Genomic DNA, 17,591 nt, shown 5'->3' with positions numbered 1-17,591 from the left:
TTCTTCTTCTTCTTCTTCTTCTTCTTCTTCTTCTTCTTCTTCTTCTTCTTCTTCTTCTTCTTCTTCTTTTGGTTTTGAGACAGGATTTCTCTGTGTAACCTTGACTATCCTGAAACTCATTCTATAGACCAATCTGGCCTAGGACTCAGAGAGAGCATTCTGCCTTTGCCTCCCAAGTGCTGGGATTAAAGGTATGTACCACCTTCTCTGGTAGACATTTGGTTTCCCATACCTGATTAACAAACTTTATTTAACATAACACTCTGGCTTCACTCATGTTAACATAATACTCATGTTTCATTCCTTACAAATGTCAGCACTTCATTCATTTTTATGTTGAATAATATTTCATTGTTTGTATAATTTATATTTTCTCATTTACTTATTTATTGATGGGTACTTTGTTTTGTTGTAAGACAGGATTTTACTATGTTGTAAAAGGCTTGCCTTATATTTTCTATATAGTCTAGGCTAGGATGGTCTCAAACTCTTAGTGATCTTCTTATCTCAGACTTTTTTAGTAGTATTTTTATTAATTCTTTGAGAATTTCTAACACTATTTTAACATATTCACTCTACCACAACTCTTCCCATAGCCAACTTCTTCATTCTCCCTTCCCTGTCCACAGAACTTTGACTTCTCTTCTCCCCATGTCCCAATATCACATTTTCTTTATCCATTTATATGAGATGTATTTATAAATAGATTATTTGCTTTATTTTGTTATTGAGTTGTTATTTAGTTCCTTGCATATTTTTAGTCATAATCCTTTATTAGATAGTGTATTTTATGGAAACTTCCCTGGTTCTGCAGGCCTTCTCTTCACCCAACAAAACTTTAAACCCAACAAAACTCTACCTGTCTCCTTAGTCTTTCTTACCTGTGCTTTTGGAGAACATATCCAAAAATTATTTTCTCTGAACAATGTCCTGAGTCATTTCTCCTATGTTTTCTTTCAGTAATTTTAGTTCCTAGTCCTATGTCTGTTTTTTTTAACTCACTTGGAGTTGATTTGACTAAAAGGAGAGGGAGAAATGCAGCTTCAGCATCTGCAGATAGAGACCTGGCTTCCCTACCATCATTCACAGAAGACACAGTCTCCTACCCAAACCAAACTGACTGTAAACTTGCATATTTGCTCCAGGTTCTCCATCCTGTACATTGCGTTCTGTGCTTGTTTTATGCCAGTACCATGCTGTTTTGGTTACAGTAGAAAATTCACCAAAATTATCATTGCTATTGTGCCTTTTTTGATCTTTCATTATCTTGCTTGGCTGTAAAACTGTTTTTAGAAAAAAGACATTTTATGAGAACCAACCAGCAAAGGTGGGAGGTGCCAACGAACTGAAAAAGTGGATCCAGGCTTGCACAAAGCATAACAACACATCAGTACGCATAGATAGAGCACCTGTTGAGCAGCAGGAGGATGGAGGATCCTCATACCCCAAGTTGATATGTTAAGCTAGACAAAGGCGTGCCTGAGCTTACTGTTTAAAATTAAATCAACAGTCAGTTGTGAGCTAAGAACAGTCTGGGCACCCATGGTCCTCAGGAAATATTTCGCAGTTTTAATGCCTGATTGTTATTTTATAGTGCTTGTAAAGCAGGCTAGGGTATTCTGGCTGCTACTTTAACAAAAGAAGTAATTTTTTAATCAATATAGTATACATATATATATATACATATATATGTATATATGTATATATATATATATATATATACATTAGATTATAGTATTCTTTATTATTGGCCTCATGCTACTTTTATATCTATCACAACTTTGATGGTGCAAATTAAATACTCAGCCTTATTTCATGTCATTCTATTGTTTCCTTAATATCCTAAACATAAACTTTATTTTCACTAATTTTTCATGACAAAATAAAATATGACAAGATAAAACAAAAACATCACAAGGAAAAGAGCCCAAGATAAGGTACAAGAGTCAAAAAGACCCACTCAGAAGTTCCATAGAAACACTAAACTGAAAGCTATGATATATACACAGCGGATCTGGTGCAGGCCCATGTAGTACAAGCCCTGTGATTGCTACTTCAGTCTCTGTGAGTTCATATAAGCGTTGTTCAGTTGATTTGGGGGGCCTAGTTCTTTTACTATCCTTCATGTGTTCTGGCTCCCACACTCCTTCTGTCTCCCCTGTGCAGGGTTCCCTGGATAAGAAGTATTTTTGCTAGGGCTGCAGAGAGAGCATGTACTCTGACACCAGCCCCAGGAGTTTTGTCCGTATTGGCCTTTGAATGAAACTGTTCTCCATCAGCTCAGGCATTTGCACACTTGTCCTCCAGGCGGTCAAGCTGTTTTGGGCAGTTTGTGAGGTGCAGCCTTCCTTGCTGGAGAAAGTAAGTCAGTGGGAGATGTGAACTGCAAGGGTAGAGCCTCACTGTTCTTCTGGTTCATTCTGCTTTGTGGTGCTTTCAGTTAAACACATGTTCTCTCAGCTTTCTGCTGTGGCGCTATGCCTTCTGCTTTCTCCCAAGCCTACCCATATCACTCTGGAACCACAAGCCCAAAGAAACCCTTCCTTCTAGAAGTCACCTTGGCCGTGGTGTTTTAGCCGTAGCAACAGAAAAGTCACTTATACTACCTGTCTGCTCAGGAAATTACTCAGACTGTGATCCTACAAAACTTTGCAGAGCTTATTAACCTTAAAATTTTCCAGTCCTTCCTCCCCAGGCATCCAATCCTGTAGCTCGGAGACATGGTCTCCAAATATCTATCACTCATTCACCTGTCTTTCACACCTCGCTATCTTTCTACAACCTATCAGGGGACAGAGAAAATGAAAATTCCTGCAAGTGATTTCCATCTCAGAATGCAATTATTGGGATGCAATAAAATATAGCGGGTGTGTTCTGATACAAAAAAAAGGCTGTGGGTCTCCAGGAACAGATGCATCATAATGACCTCGTTGCTGTAAAATCTTCTGGGGATAGTGCCATGACAGCAAGATGCAGGGAGGATGGGATGGATGGTCTGTCCTTATCAGAATCCAGAGTCTCTATGAGACTCAACAACATTTCTTTTCAAAGAAGTATAAAGTCAGAGTGACCATGAGATAGGCGTGAGAAGATACAAGATGCTAGGCAAAAGTGATCACCTCTTTATGGGAACAGAATGACAAGCAAAGATGATTAGTTTATAAATAGCAGATTTTTTGGTTAGGGATGGAGGAAAAGCATAAAGAGAAGCCCAAATGTGTGGGGGTCGAATACAGGGCCCTGCTGTTTAATGAGTTATTCCACTTTTGAGAGAGCAGTGACAGGAACCTACCTACAGATGAGAAACAGAAAAATATAGCTACTGTTTCAATCTATGTATATTTCACTTGTGGTTCAGCCCTGAGTAAGAATTGGTAGATGCTGTGCACTTACATTTTGGGGGGGGGGCGGCGGATTTCTTATCTATCTATCTATCTATCTATCTATCTATCTATCTATTTTATTAATTACAGTTTATTTACTTTGTATCCCAGCTGCAGTTCCCTTCTCCATTCCCTCCCTTCCCATCTTCCCTCCATCATCTCCTCCCATGCCCCTCCCCCGGTCCACTGATAGGGAGGTCCTCCTCCCCTTCCATCTGACCCTAACCTATCAGGTCTTATCAGGACTGGCTGCATTGTCTTCCTCTGTGGCCTGGTAAGGCTGTCCCCCACTCACGGGGGGTGGGGGTGGGGAGGAATCAAAGAGTCAGCCACTGAGTTCATGTGAGAGACAGTCCCTGTTCACCTTACTAGGGAACACACTTGGAGCCTGAGCTGCCATGGGCTACATCTGTGCAGGTGTTCTAAGTTATCTCCATGCATGGTCCTTGGTTGGAATATCAGTCTCAGAAAATACCCCTAGGTCCAGATTTTTTGGTTCTGTTGCTCTCCTTGTGGAGCTCCTGTCCCCTCCAGGTCTTTCATCTCCCCCTTCTTTCATAAGAGTCCCTGCACTCTGCCCAAAGTATGGCTAGGAGTCTCAGCATATGCTGTGATATCCTGCTTGGTAGAGTCTTTCAGCGGCCCTCTGTGATAGGCTCCTGTCCTGTTCCCTGTTTTCTCCCTCTTCCAATGTCTATCCTCTTTGCCTTTCTGAGTGAGAATTGATCATCTTACCTGGTGCTCTCCTTCATGCTAGGGATCACAGTATGATCTGACTGGAATACAGAAATGACCTTAGTACACAACTTTAATATCAAACAATGACAGTAAGGTTAGTTTATAGAAGGAAGCAGCCACGTTTGAAAGTGACATCTAATTGAGGGGCAGACAAAGTGATGAATCAAAGAAAGATTTGACGGAGTGAGTCAGAAATAAGACACACCCAACTCGCACAAGATGAGAACAGGAAAGGGTAGCTACTTAAGAGTGCTACAAGGAGAGAAAGTTTTTACCAAGAGTTTCTTACGGAGACAGTTTTACAGAGAAAGGTCACAGACAGAACAAGCCAGACACAGGTAAAGACAGTACATCCCAGAGATTGAGAAGGAGCCAGAAGATTAAAACATATTGCCAACCTATTTTGAGGCCAGGCAGAAAAATTCAGTCAGAAGTAAGAGAAGTCAATTTGAATCAGTCAACTTGGAGAGGAGGTTAGGCCAAACAGGTGAGGGGAAAAAGCCAACAAGAGTTAAGAGAGAGCTAGAAAGGATGGAAATGACTCTTATTCCCTCATCTGAGGAAATAAGCACAGCATTTACAAGACACACTGTTAATCCTATTTTATGTAGGCTATGAGTTATAAGAATTGATAGTATAGTTTCTTAGGGAGACAGAGCAGAGTTACCTTGAACATGGAAGCTGATAATTAGCTGTTAAACAAAGGTTCAGACAGATGCACTAAAAAATACTAAAATAGTTCTAATTCAGCAATATAGCAATACAGGTCCTTTATCTTGGGCTCCTTCAGACCTACATACATCACTTAGCAGCCTTCATAACAGGGGTCTCCTGGAACTTGCTCCTCTACTGTGGCCCGTAGGCATTAGGTTTTCAAACCCTACTTTATTTGGGGGTTTCTTAAAACTTATACCTCCCTTCCATCCCCCCAATCCCAGACAGGGGAAAAAGAAGGTTGTAAGGGAAAGGGGACATAGACATCTTTACTTCTTCTTGCTGGGTAGGGTCATAGGATTCTTTTGGGGCAATACCAGTATCCGTTGTCAGGAAATGCAGAAGTCCAGGTAACCAGCAAACCAGCAAGCCAGCAAGAGCAGCAAGCTGTCCACCTCTGACTCCTCCAAGCTGGTTCCCCTTTTTCCCTTAGTCTATCATATTTATACTCCTCAGAGTCCTCAGAACTAATTCTGCCCTTTCTTTCTCTGGGCTATCATAAACCTCAAAGTCCTCAGAATTCGACAAATGCCAGTTGGCAAGGAACCCTCTCAGAGCCCTCATGAGGCAAATAGCCTGCTGCTGTGGACAAACTGAATCAGTCACACCTGGGATGACACAAAAACATGTTTACATCCAAAACAGTGGCCTATGTTGGTCTGGTGGTTAATATTTAAATATCACCCAGTCTATGTAAAACAATGTTTATTGAGCAACAAACTGAGATGGCATGTTTTTCCCTGGATACTCAGGATCATTTTAAGACCCAAGTAATCAGAACATCACAAAAGCAGGGAATGTTCTGTGAATCAGGGTTGTCTGTGGAATAGTATAAGTACACAGTCACTTTTTAGTTGGTTTTTGGCACAAATAGCATAGCTTCCTCCTTTCTTGCATGAGTGTGAAATAGGCCCTTACTTCTGGATAAAGTTAGAAGAGTCAGACCAAATCTTCAATCTTCTCCAGGAAGGCTGTCTTCTCACAAATCCAAGAAATTTCAGCACTACAGCGAGAAATGTAAATATTCCCTCTTTCAAAGTAAGCACACCCTTTGGATCCATTGAACTTGGCATGTTCCTTATCACTAAATCTGAAAAGCAATTGATTTAAAAATCATTAAAATTGCTATATATGAAAGTTAAGGAGAATTTAGTTTTCTCAGTTACCCTTAGAGGAAAAACCTTATGCTTTTGTGAGACTGCTTCCTCTACAAAGTATCAGGAATGATAATGCCAGCACATCTGAGTTCTTTATTTCAGGTTAATCGAGATCCTAGGTAAAACATTTCTTTAAGAAGAATATATTTAGGAGGCTGGAGAGATGGTTCAGAGGTTAAGAACACTGGCTGTTCTTCCAAAGGTCCTGAGTTCAATTCCCAGCAACCAGAGCTCAATTCCCAGCAACCACAGGTGGCTTATAACCATCTATGATGATATGTGGTGCCCTCTTCTGGCCTGCAGGAAGAATTCTGTATAAATAATAAATCTTAAAAAATTAAAAGAAGAAGAAGAAGAAGAAGAAGAAGAAGAAGAAGAAGAAGAAGAAGAAGAAGAAATTTAACTCTGAATGACATGCTAGTATAATAGTGTCACAAAAGTTGTGTGAATAACCAACCATTATCTTATTGGATTTAAGGCCCACTCCATGAGAGGGAACCCATGCCTGACACTGCTCACATTTTTTTATTGGCCTGTTTGCTTTCTAAAGAGAGAGAAAAATAGAATGTGACGTTGGATGAGTGGGGATGTGGGGAGGATCTTAAAGAAGATGAGAGAAAAGAAGCCATGATAAGAATATACTATATAAAATTCAATTAAGTTAGAGCCAGGCATGGTGGCATGAGCTGTAATCCCAGTACTCAGGGAGGCAAAGGCAGGTGGAGCTCTGTGAATTTGAGTCCAGCCTCATCTATAAAGCAAGTCTAGAACAGCCAAGGCTACACAGGGAAACCTGTCTTGAAAACAACCAAAAAAGTCAATTAAATAAAAAGAATATTTGAGTTCTGGCTCAGGAATTACTACTCCCGCTTGTAATATGGAACTGCACAAATGGAATTTACCCAGTGCAGGTTACATTAGAGCTGATAGATCTTTTTTTAAATAGTTCAATTTTTAGTACAAAAACTAGAAAAATAAAGTCATACTATATAAAAAGTTATTTCATTTTACTATGAAAAAAATGTAATTATGTATGCTTTCATATATACTGGAGGAAAAACGAGTCTGAGAGAGGAAATGATGTGCTCAGGCAATGAGAAAATTGTGTCCAGCTTTTGGGCTCAACTTTAATGATAACCCTTAAACATTGTCCTTAAAAAATTATGTATGCTCAACCTAATTCTGTGTTACACTCACTGCCTTTATCGAGGGATGCACTCTGGGATGCCATGCTACTTTATTCGTCAGAGATAAGCTTGTTAAATATTTCTACTTGAATGTATCTTAGTCAGAAAGAACGTATTCAGGACCCGTGGAAGAAAGACACTGTATAAGCCTGAAGCACAGTCTCTCTAAGATGGGTGTAGGGAGCTGGGGTATCTGACAGCTGCATGACCTAGGGTCATGATGCACAGGCTCTGACCCTGAACCGTGGGCTGTTTCCTCCACATGTTCACAGGAGCCAGCAGATGAAGCAAAACTGACTAGTATTTATATAGAAGAGGAGATATGTGTATTCTAACCCAGGAAGTGGGATGTGTTTCCATGGTGCTGTGGTTCTACTCCAGGAAGGTCTCTGTCTAGCATCCCTCCTCTCCTGGGGTCAACTGTGAACACCACCCCCCAAGTTATTCTGCTTTTTAAATAAGTAGCTGTCGTTTTTATCTGTATTGTTTTGAGTGAGCCTTCTGCCATCATTACTAGTGTGAAAATAGACTAACAAAATATGGCTAGCAAGGATGATAAGAGCCTGGGAGACATATATTTAAATAGAAAAAGTTCTGGAAAAATCTTTGGAAAATGGATATTTAGGGAGAAAAAGAATAGACATATCATTATTTGGTGAGCCAAAGATGAATCCCAGCAGCTTTGAACAAAAATAAAATGGTTATAATTCAGTTTAGGAAATGTTGATGACACACATTAAAAAGTAAAACAGAGTGAGTTGGATCACTGAGTACTTGTAGGATAGAAGAAGAAAGATACTAGTGATATCAACCCTCATTTAGTGTAAAAATTATAGATTAAAAAAAATGGGGAACAGACCTAAACAGAATCCTCAAAGAGGGATGTCAAATGGCGGAGAAACACTTAAAAAATGTTCAACATCCTTAGCTATCAGGGAAATGCAAATCAAAATGACTCTGAGATTCCACCTCACACCCATCAGAATAGCCAAGAAAAAAAATTCAAGTGACAAAACATGCTGGAGAGAATGTGGAAAAGGATACCCTTCCCCGTTGCTGGAGGGAATGTAAACTTATACAACCACTTTGGAAATTAATCTGGTGCTTTCTCAGAAAACTGGGAATAGTGCTACCTCAGGACCCAACTATTCTACTCCTGGGCATATATTCAAAAGATGCTCAACCATACAACAAGGACATTTGCTCAACTATGTTCATAGCAGTTTTATTCGTAATAAGCCAGAATCTGGAAACAACATAGATGTGCCTCAACCAAAGAATAGATACAGAAATTGTGGTACATTTACATAATGGAATAGTATTCAGCTATTAAAAACAAGGAAATCATGAAATTCACAGGCAAATAGATGGAACTAGAGAAGATCATCCTGAGTGAGGCAATCCAGAAGAAGAAAGACATGCATGGTATATATTCACTTATAAGTGGATATTAGTCATATAATAGACATATATAGACATATCTATAGACCTTAAGACATATATAGACATATCTATAGACCTTAAGAAGCTAAACAACAAGGAGGCCCCTAGGGAAGATGCTCCATTCTCATTCAGAAGGGAAAACAGGATAAACACTGGAAGCAGTAGAAGTGAGGGAACAGGATGGGAGCCTACCATAGATGTCCTCTGAAAGACTCCACCAACCAGGGGATCAAAGCAGATGCAGAGACTTACAGCCAAAACCCAGAATTTCTAAAACAACCCTGTACAATAAAAGATATTCTGGAGGTATATCCATCCCTGATCTCAAGCTGTTCTATAGAGCAACAGTAATAAAAACGGAATGGTAATGTCATTGAAACAGACTGGTGGATTAATGGAATCAAATTGAAGACCCAGAAATAATCCCACAAACCTAACGAATACTTGATTTTTGACAAAGAAGCCAAAACCATACAATAGAAAAAAAGACAGCATCTTCAACAAATGGTGCTGGTCTAACTGGATGTCTACATGTAGAAAAATGCAAATAGATCCATATGTATCACCCTTCACAAAACTAAAGTCCAAGTGGATCAGAGACATCAACATAAAACCAGACACACTAAATTTGTTCAAGAAAAAGTGGGGAAGAGCCATGGACTCATTGGCACAGGAGACAACATCCTAAATAGAAAACCAACAGCACAGGCTCTAAGATCAACAATCAATAAACGGGATCTCATGGAACTGAAAAGCTTCTGTAAAGCAAAGGACACCGTCAACAGGACAAAACAATTGCCTACAGACTGGGAAAAGATCTTCACCCGCCCTACATTGGACAGAGGGTTAATATCCAGAATATATAAAGAGACTTTTAAAGACACAAAAGATTTGTTTTGTTATAGCTTTAAATAACTGCAAAGCTTCATTTTCCCAAGTTGTACAGATTTGAGGTGTACTTTCAACACTGTCATTGAGACTACACGGCAGCAGATTTTGCGTAGGACATTTGCCATGTGATATGATTAGTAGGGCCTGCATCATGAAGCTGACTTACCTTCTGTGAGAAAACGGCTGACAATTACTTACTATGAGCAAATATGGTTGAGTATGTGTTTACATGACAAACACCACTCATGAAGGTTGAAAGGATGGAAAACGAAATAGCTGAGTGGATGAATAGGTGGCCTAAAATGCTCGGCCTTGATATGATCACATTTGAGCTGGACAATCTTAGACTAACCACACAATATCTCTGTGATAATATTTTTGATTATGCTGTGGGAATATGGAAGTGCGTCCTTCAAAGGCTTATATTTACAAAGTACTTTGAGCATGCAGTTAATATGTATGTTAATAAGGAATTAATATGTATCCTTAATAAGGAAAACAACCAAGAGGCACATGAAGTTCAGTCCATTGGCCATGCGACGTCTGCAGGGAACTGTATATGAGTGCTTCACTGATGGGATTCCACAGTGGCAAGGCCCTTGAAAACCCTTTGTCCAAGGGACAAGATCCCTAGAGGCCCTGTCCTACTTGGCAAGGACCTGTGGTGAATTTTGTTGGCTTCTATGCTTGTTCCCTAGATCGCATGCACTACAAGCGCTCTTTGCTTTCGCAATGCTGTTGATACTCATAATAATATTTAGTTTCACTTTGTCAGTCACAGGCAAAGTGAGGATCGAGCTGGCTGAAGGTCCTGGGATGGTTCTGTGTTTTTCTCAATATTCTTTTGAGGGGTAAAACGCTCATTTCCTCTCTATTCATCTCTATCGATCCTTCGATCCTTCGGATGTGACCATTAATCCTGGGTCTCTTGGGACATGTAATCACGTCCCTAGAGAAGTAGCGGCAGTCACACTGAGGAAGCCTGTGCGAGTTGTGGAGAGCAATGGGTCCTGCTTGCATAACTGTTTTGAGGAAGCTTCGTCTGTTCAACAGAGACTAAAAAAAAAAAAAAATGGGGAAGACAGGTCTGATCATAGAAATTGGGGAAGTTATGTCTGATCAGCAGAGACTTAAAAAATGAGGAAGCTGTGTTTGATTAATAGAGACTTTTAAGAAGTGGTTCTTAGAAAGATGGTACCAGAAATTGATAAGTGCATATCAGGAAAGGTTGCTTGGTACTATGGACACGTCTCTGTCTGCAATTTAAAGAGCACTGTTATAGAGGGATGCTATTTGATGAATGGACTTATACCCACAAATGTCTTTCACCTTGCATAACTATGTAATTACATTTGCTGCCAACTGGTTCTGTGCTCGTGTCCACGAATATGCCTAGCTAGACATTTTTTTTTTCCTTACTGAAATTGTGCTTTGTAGTGCAAAATATGTTTGGGGTTATTGACCCAGCAGGAAGAGAGAAGGAGGAAGGGAAACTGTTGGGGTTTTTTTGTAATGAGGGGCTTTTGTGGTGCTGATGTTATGATTTCTTTAAATAAAATAACCACTGTTATTAATCACTGCTCAGGTGAACAGGATTGTGGTTGTATAAAGACGGCTTGAGCTATTTGGGACCACTTGCTTGAAAGTCAACAGGCAGTCAGTGTCGTCATTTTACTCCTGCCCCTTCCCAGACTCAGGACCTGGACCTGCAGCTGGATCTGGCCTCCAGCAGTGCATTGCTCTGAATTTGCAAATAGATGGAATTACTTACCAGTGTCAATGTATATTCCATGCGAAAGCTCTCTCTCTCTCTCTCCTTTTAAACAGTGTACTTCTTTTTCATATCTGTGTTTATAATTCTTTCAACCTACATCAATTTTCTCAGAGTTCTATGGAAAGCTTGATCTTTCACTCCCCACAGTTAGATACTTACAGGGTTGGACAGGGAAACGAGCCATCCTCCCACAGCCAGTTTCTGCCAGCAGAGTTCCAGGACAATCCCAGCCAAAAGAAAGAAAATGTGAGTGATGGCTGTGATTCAAGGAAATCCTGGGGGAAGGAGAAAGAACAAGTGAGAGGCCCATGTGCCCATTTGCAGAGGAAAGATTAAATCATTAAATTCATCTGATGGTTGAGGATATAACTCAGAGGTATATTCCTTTCTTAGCATATGCTGGGTCTTGGGTTCCATGCTCAGTTCCTTAATTCACTTAATAGCTCTCATTCAAAACCTACACATTTCCTATCGTGACACAGAAGCATCACACATTTGCTTTTCATTGTGTGGTTAATTTCTGTAGCTGCTGGCAGAGAGTCAACCATACCCTTTCTTTGATGCTGTCAATCTTCACCAGAGTGGCATTTTTACTAGTACAATCCTTTCTGCTGTCACTCCAGGATTTCTCTTCATTGATTGTGAAATGATAGCAACTGTTTCCATGCCATTGCCATGCCTTGGGACAAGGATTGCGTTTATGGTCTGCAAAGGAAAGTATATTCAAAAGTACAGGTGGGTGAAGAGACTATAGCAGCCTTTCGAAACCAAGTTATGTACACAAACCATAGACAGGAGCATAAACACCCTGAAACATACCGTGCCAGGACCCTGTGGAAGCAGGGTAACTGAGTTGGGGTTGGACCATGGGGATTTTCTTTACAGGTTCAGCCTTTTAATATTCTTAGCCAGAGGACTGAGAAATAATACACGAGAGGTTAAAGTATTCCCGCTGATAGCATTTGGAAATGGTTACAAAATTCTCCCGTGTTTTCCAAAATATTAAAGAAACATCTGTAATTCCTTGTCCTCTGTACATTTAGGGTAGCACGGTCAAGAGATTGTTGAAAGACCTAACACCTAGGTGCTGCTTGTGGGGACTTTGATCAGGGTGACAGCTTTGATCTGGCTTTTTTGCAGATGTAAATCAAATTACCGGAAGTGTGGATGAGGAATTCCTTGCAGAGCTTGATAGCCATCTGCCTCTGCCTCTCCAGGAGGGCTGAGATCTGGGACTGGAGAGATTCCTCTGTGAGACCCTTCCTGGAGCTGTTCAGTGGTTCAGACAGGTTGTCTTGCTGTGGATGGATGATTTTCTGAAGTTGACTCAACTTCTCTGAATCTGAATTAATATCATTAGACATCTGTAAAACTGCAAGACATAACAAGACAAGCGCAGGTGACCCGCCACTCTGGGAAGGCTGCAAGGCTGACGCAAGAGTGTGGTCCTCTGGCAGCCAGGGATCCCGTCTCTCCCTCCTTCTCCTTTTCCTCCTCTTCCTCCTTCCTCTTCCCCCTTCATTTTTTTTTCTTTTTTCTCTTACTTCCCTTTTTCTTTCCTCCCTTTATTTATTTCTTTCCCCCTTCCTTTTCCCCTCTCTTTCTTTCTTTTTCCCTCATAAATGAAGTTGTCCTGCTCACACTCCCTTTCTCTCTCTTCTCTTCTCTTGTCTTTCTTTCATCCTTTACACATTTTTGCCAATAATCCCAGACTGGTCTTGGATCTTAGACCACTCCAACCATTTCTAGTTGTGGATCCATGCATCTACTTAAAAACATCTTTATTTTCATTAAGCTCTTCCACTGAACCATTAGCACAGTGCATAGTGCGTGTAACAACTTCTGCAGCAAAAAAATTACCGTGCATTTACTGGTGAGTCAACACCACTCCACTTTAATTTGTATTGGGGTGTGCATCTTTTGGAAGATAAGCCACTTATTCTCCTAACCGCATCTACCGAATCTCTGTTGCTTCAACAGGAATATCAGATTTATTTCCCAAAGAACAAGATAAATCATTAGTCAGTGTCTATATGTCCAAATCACAACTATCATTGACTTCTTTTATATAAGGAACTAAATGAATAGATCACAGCGGACATTAGCATCTGTGATGATCGATCTCTATCGTCAGTGTGACAGGGTTTAGAATCACCAGCAGACAAACCTCTGGATGTGCCTATGCAGCCATTTCCACATTTCGCTGAAATATGAAGACCTACCCTGAATGTGGGCAGCTCCGTCCCCTGGGCTGAGGACCTAACCCGAGAGTAAAGTAGGAAACCAGCAGCGTGACCTTCACCTCCTGCTGCTCTCTGACTGCCAGTCTCTGTGACTTCCCACCACGAGGGACTGTAGCCCTTCTTAATTAAACCATGGACCAAAAGACACCTTCCTTCTTTAACCTGCCTTCTTGTTGTTGAAGTTGTTTGCCACACCAACAAGAAACAGTAACTCACACAGTATCTTCTTAGAAACTCTTTTGACTACAAGGCTCCTGAAGGTAAGTTCTGATCAAATCAATCCTCTTTACTCCACATACTTTATCATCTACGCGTCCTCAGGACGGCTTTCCGCTACCACACGCCCCACCCAGGCCACCTGCAGCTGCACCGTGAATGAGAGAGTATCCTCTCAGATTCTGCTAGGGAGTGGCTTCCACTGTAAGACACATGGATAGTTCCTTTCTGGCCGGCAGGTGTGACATAACTCCCACCCTTCTCTTCCTCGTCTATGTGATTCTCCTCATTCACGAAAGTCGCTCAGATATTTTCTCTACCCCAGGAAGGTCATGGGTGAGCAGACTGAGCTAAGCTACTGCTAAGCTTCAAGGTAAATGAAGTGCCCTACCCTTCTGCAAATCCATCTCCCCATTGCTCTCCTGTTTTCCGCTAAGAGTAACAAACGCGTGTGTCTGCTTAGAAAGGAATTTGTCCGTTTTAACTAATAACTAAGAAAAGAAAGGTGGTTGTCCTCACGGTGTGATTTAGTTCATCAAAAGACAAAAATGACTGTGGGATAGAATTCCCATAGCAGTGAAATACGCCCGTTGTTAGTTTGCCGTGAAGGGGTGGTGGAGAATGGAATGGATCCGGGATAACTGACGTGATCAGAGAATTCCATGTGCTAGTACCTTATCCCTCCTGGGTTCACATGCTACACAAGAGCTTTCTAATCGATTTTCTTTTGTTTAATACAAATGTACTTACACATAGTCCCCAAGGTCACCAGCCCCATTACCAGCACCAGGCAGATGGTCAACAGGCTCAAAGCAGCTCCTCGCCAAATGGGGGTTTGAGCTGGGTGTCCTGGATACCAACAGCGCATGAGCAAACAGAAGCACAGCATGCTGTTACTTTCGGGGTTAGTTCTCTCACGCAGGGAGCTTCTAGATATTAAGTTTTTCCTTGATTTCTTAACGTCAGTGTTTAGAAAATTCCTAATATGAAGCATTTTGAGGTCCCTTCTTCAGCTCTTTGTTTTCCCACCTTCCTTGCAAGAGTGAAATTTTCTTAATCGGGTTTTTATTTGTCTGTTTTACATCAGTCTCTATCTTTCTCCTTCAAGTCCACTGATTTCATGACTGAGGTGTGGAGATGAGTTCTCTGGAATGGTGTGGACAATAGAAGAGACCCTATTTTTTAAGACACAAATCTCCAAAAGGAGATGGCTCTATCTTACTTTACAAAGTTAGACTGTACTTTTAAAGGCAATACTATCCTGATAGAATAATCTTATGTCATTATTTATCCTGTTTTCTATATGATAAATAGCAAATTAATTCTGGGTGAAAATGTATTGTCTCATCTGTGAATAGCCTAGAGAACCAGCAGGGAATTCTTGGACTATGTTTGTCTTTAAAAAAAAAAAAATCTGTCACCTTCCTCTTCCTTTATTCCCACAATGAGTACAGTAGCATTGGTAGGATGGTCAGACAACCCCTTTTCTCAAAGGTTTGGTTTGAGGGAGAATTACAAGACATAACAAAATAGATATGCATAATCACCTCCCCTTTAATAAACACTGCAAATCTGTGCTCATTACTGTTTTCTGTATCTTCCCCTAACACACGCACACACACACACACACACACACAGAGAGAGAGAGAGAGAGAGAGAGAGAGAGAGAGAGAGAGAGTGAGAGAGAGAGGGAGGCAAATCCAGGGAGCAGAAGAAAGCAATTATATGATATGGTTCAGGATAACCACTGGAACTGTGATGCAACATTTGGAAATGAAGGAGAGAGTCTTATACATAGAATTAATGTCTGGCCCTAGAACTTGACATTTCTTCAAGGCAGACATAAAGGAATGAGCTGACATTGAAAGACTGAGTCTGTCACAAACTTATATAAATGTGGACAAACTACCTAGCTCCTTCGAGACTCAGTGTTTCCATGTACATAACTACAAAAAGGGTGATATTACGTACTTTATAACTACATAACTATAAATATTGATAAATGCTCTGAATTATACTTAGGGTTCCAACGATCTTAAGTTAAAAACAGCATAAGAAAAAAAGCCAGCTCATGTTCTTTTCAGAATTAACTATACTCGACTCTTTCCCTTCAGCTAGTTATGTCGCATATCAGCAAAGGTCCCTACACTTATTTTAGAACCCCTTTTGGCTTTTGCAAGAACATCTCTCTAGCATTGCGAGCAAGGCATAAGAATCGAGGATGATCATAAATAGAAATCTCTCACTCCCAGACCCAATATCTGACAGATCCATTAACCTTTTCTTCCACAGTGAATAGCTTCATGACACTGATTCCACACAATTCACACTGGTCTTGAAAGCCCCGTGTATTCTCGTAAGGAGCCTCACTCTGATGACCTAGCCCAGGACTGTTTGTGTCTATTTTGGGGATTTTATTGCACAGATTCTCCTTCCCTTCAGTGTCAATGCCTGCATCTCAAAGCACTTAACACCGGTCATTTCCAAGGTGACAGCATGCTTTCTCTGAGCTCTTACCTTCTTTTCTTAGGTGATTGCCATCCTGATTGCTTCTCCCTCTTGCCGAATCCTGAAGCGTTAGCGTTGCATATGCCACTTTATCAGACATCGTAGGAGAGAGTGATTCTATAAATTAATGCTGCAATATCTTCAGGCCCAGTTCGGGCAGTTACTTTTCAAGGCCAGGAGCTTTTTACCCAGACAGATAATTGACACAAGACACTCCCTGCTCCTCTGTTGGAAGGACACAATGAAAGTCAAATTCTCTGTCATGAAAGTGAGAGAAATCAGAAACTTTCCTTAGGAATTAGAATGCTGCCAGCTTCTAACTGTACTGCATTGTTCCCTGTTGCGGAGGCAAGATGGTGTGTTTGTAGGCAAGCAGAATTTAAGACTTCATGTTGGAATTCCCATGATCCTTAGGGAACTCTGAGTGTTTGGAGAAAGAATAGACAGCCCACATTTCTTCTCTCCATGTGTGTGAAGCTATTTAATCCTACACTAGATCTAGATGCCAAACAGAGTCAGATAGGAAGAGCTGTGTTACATATGCCTGAATAGTGCAATAAAAAGTGTGTGTGTGTGTGTGTGTGTGTGTGTGTGTGTGTGTGATGGAGAGAGATACATGCACACAAAGACAAAGACCTGGCAATGGAGTGGTGTTGAATTATGGGAAAGAAGTTACAGGATGCTTAAATTGGGTATTGGAAGGAGTCTCCTCCTTGCTGGTGTGGTCGAGCGAAAATCCAGCACAGACTTTTTAATACTCTCAATACTTACCGTACTGAGAGAGTGATCGAGAGCAGGCAGACTGAGGCAAAGACATGCTGGCATTTCTAATTTGTTTGGTTTCATTGAGCTTGAGGGAAAAATCACAGTTACTGTCCTGCAGGACAGCCAAAACTCTTACAAAAGCCACACTATTTTTTAAACATTAAAAGACCAGAGGATGAAGTCTGGCATGTTCACAGCCATAAACAACAAAGAAATAGCCAGATATCTGTGTGTACACTGGTTGAAGGATGTCTAGCCAGTCATAGGACCTGAAGCTTCTTTAAGCTACCATCCATTTATATTTCTTTTAAAAAGTTTGACAATGTAATTTACCTACTTTACCTAAATTAGACATATAATATCTGGATTTTATTTCCAACTAAATTGGAACAAGGCCACTGTACAATGATTTAAATTGCAGCACTAAATATTTTGACAATGAAGCAGACAATAGTCAACAATAGTAAATGGCATTCTGGCTATGACAGAATTAAAAAAAACTATCACACACACACACACACACACACACACACACACACACACAGCCATTTATTGGCCACCATTTTAGTCTG

General features: G+C 40.6%; 1 protein-coding gene across 1 annotated transcript; it reads right to left on the bottom strand.

Moving 5' to 3' along the window:
• Window positions 1-5,774: 5,774 nt before the first annotated feature.
• Window positions 5,775-16,354, bottom strand: Clec12b (C-type lectin domain family 12 member B). Its single transcript, XM_055611535.1, has 6 exons — window positions 16,264-16,354; window positions 14,497-14,595; window positions 12,444-12,659; window positions 11,838-11,992; window positions 11,447-11,562; window positions 5,775-5,925 (listed from the first exon to the last, which is right to left on the bottom strand). The coding sequence occupies exons 1-6, from the start codon at window positions 16,352-16,354 to the stop codon at window positions 5,775-5,777; spliced, it is 828 nt and encodes a 275-aa protein (XP_055467510.1).
• Window positions 16,355-17,591: the final 1,237 nt, after the last annotated feature.

Source organism: Psammomys obesus, unplaced genomic scaffold (assembly GCF_907164565.1).
Source record: "Psammomys obesus unplaced genomic scaffold, mPsaObe1.curated_primary_1811, whole genome shotgun sequence".
NCBI classification, from domain to species: Eukaryota; Metazoa; Chordata; class Mammalia; order Rodentia; family Muridae; genus Psammomys; species Psammomys obesus.
This window is presented reverse-complemented; position numbering and strand designations above follow the sequence as displayed.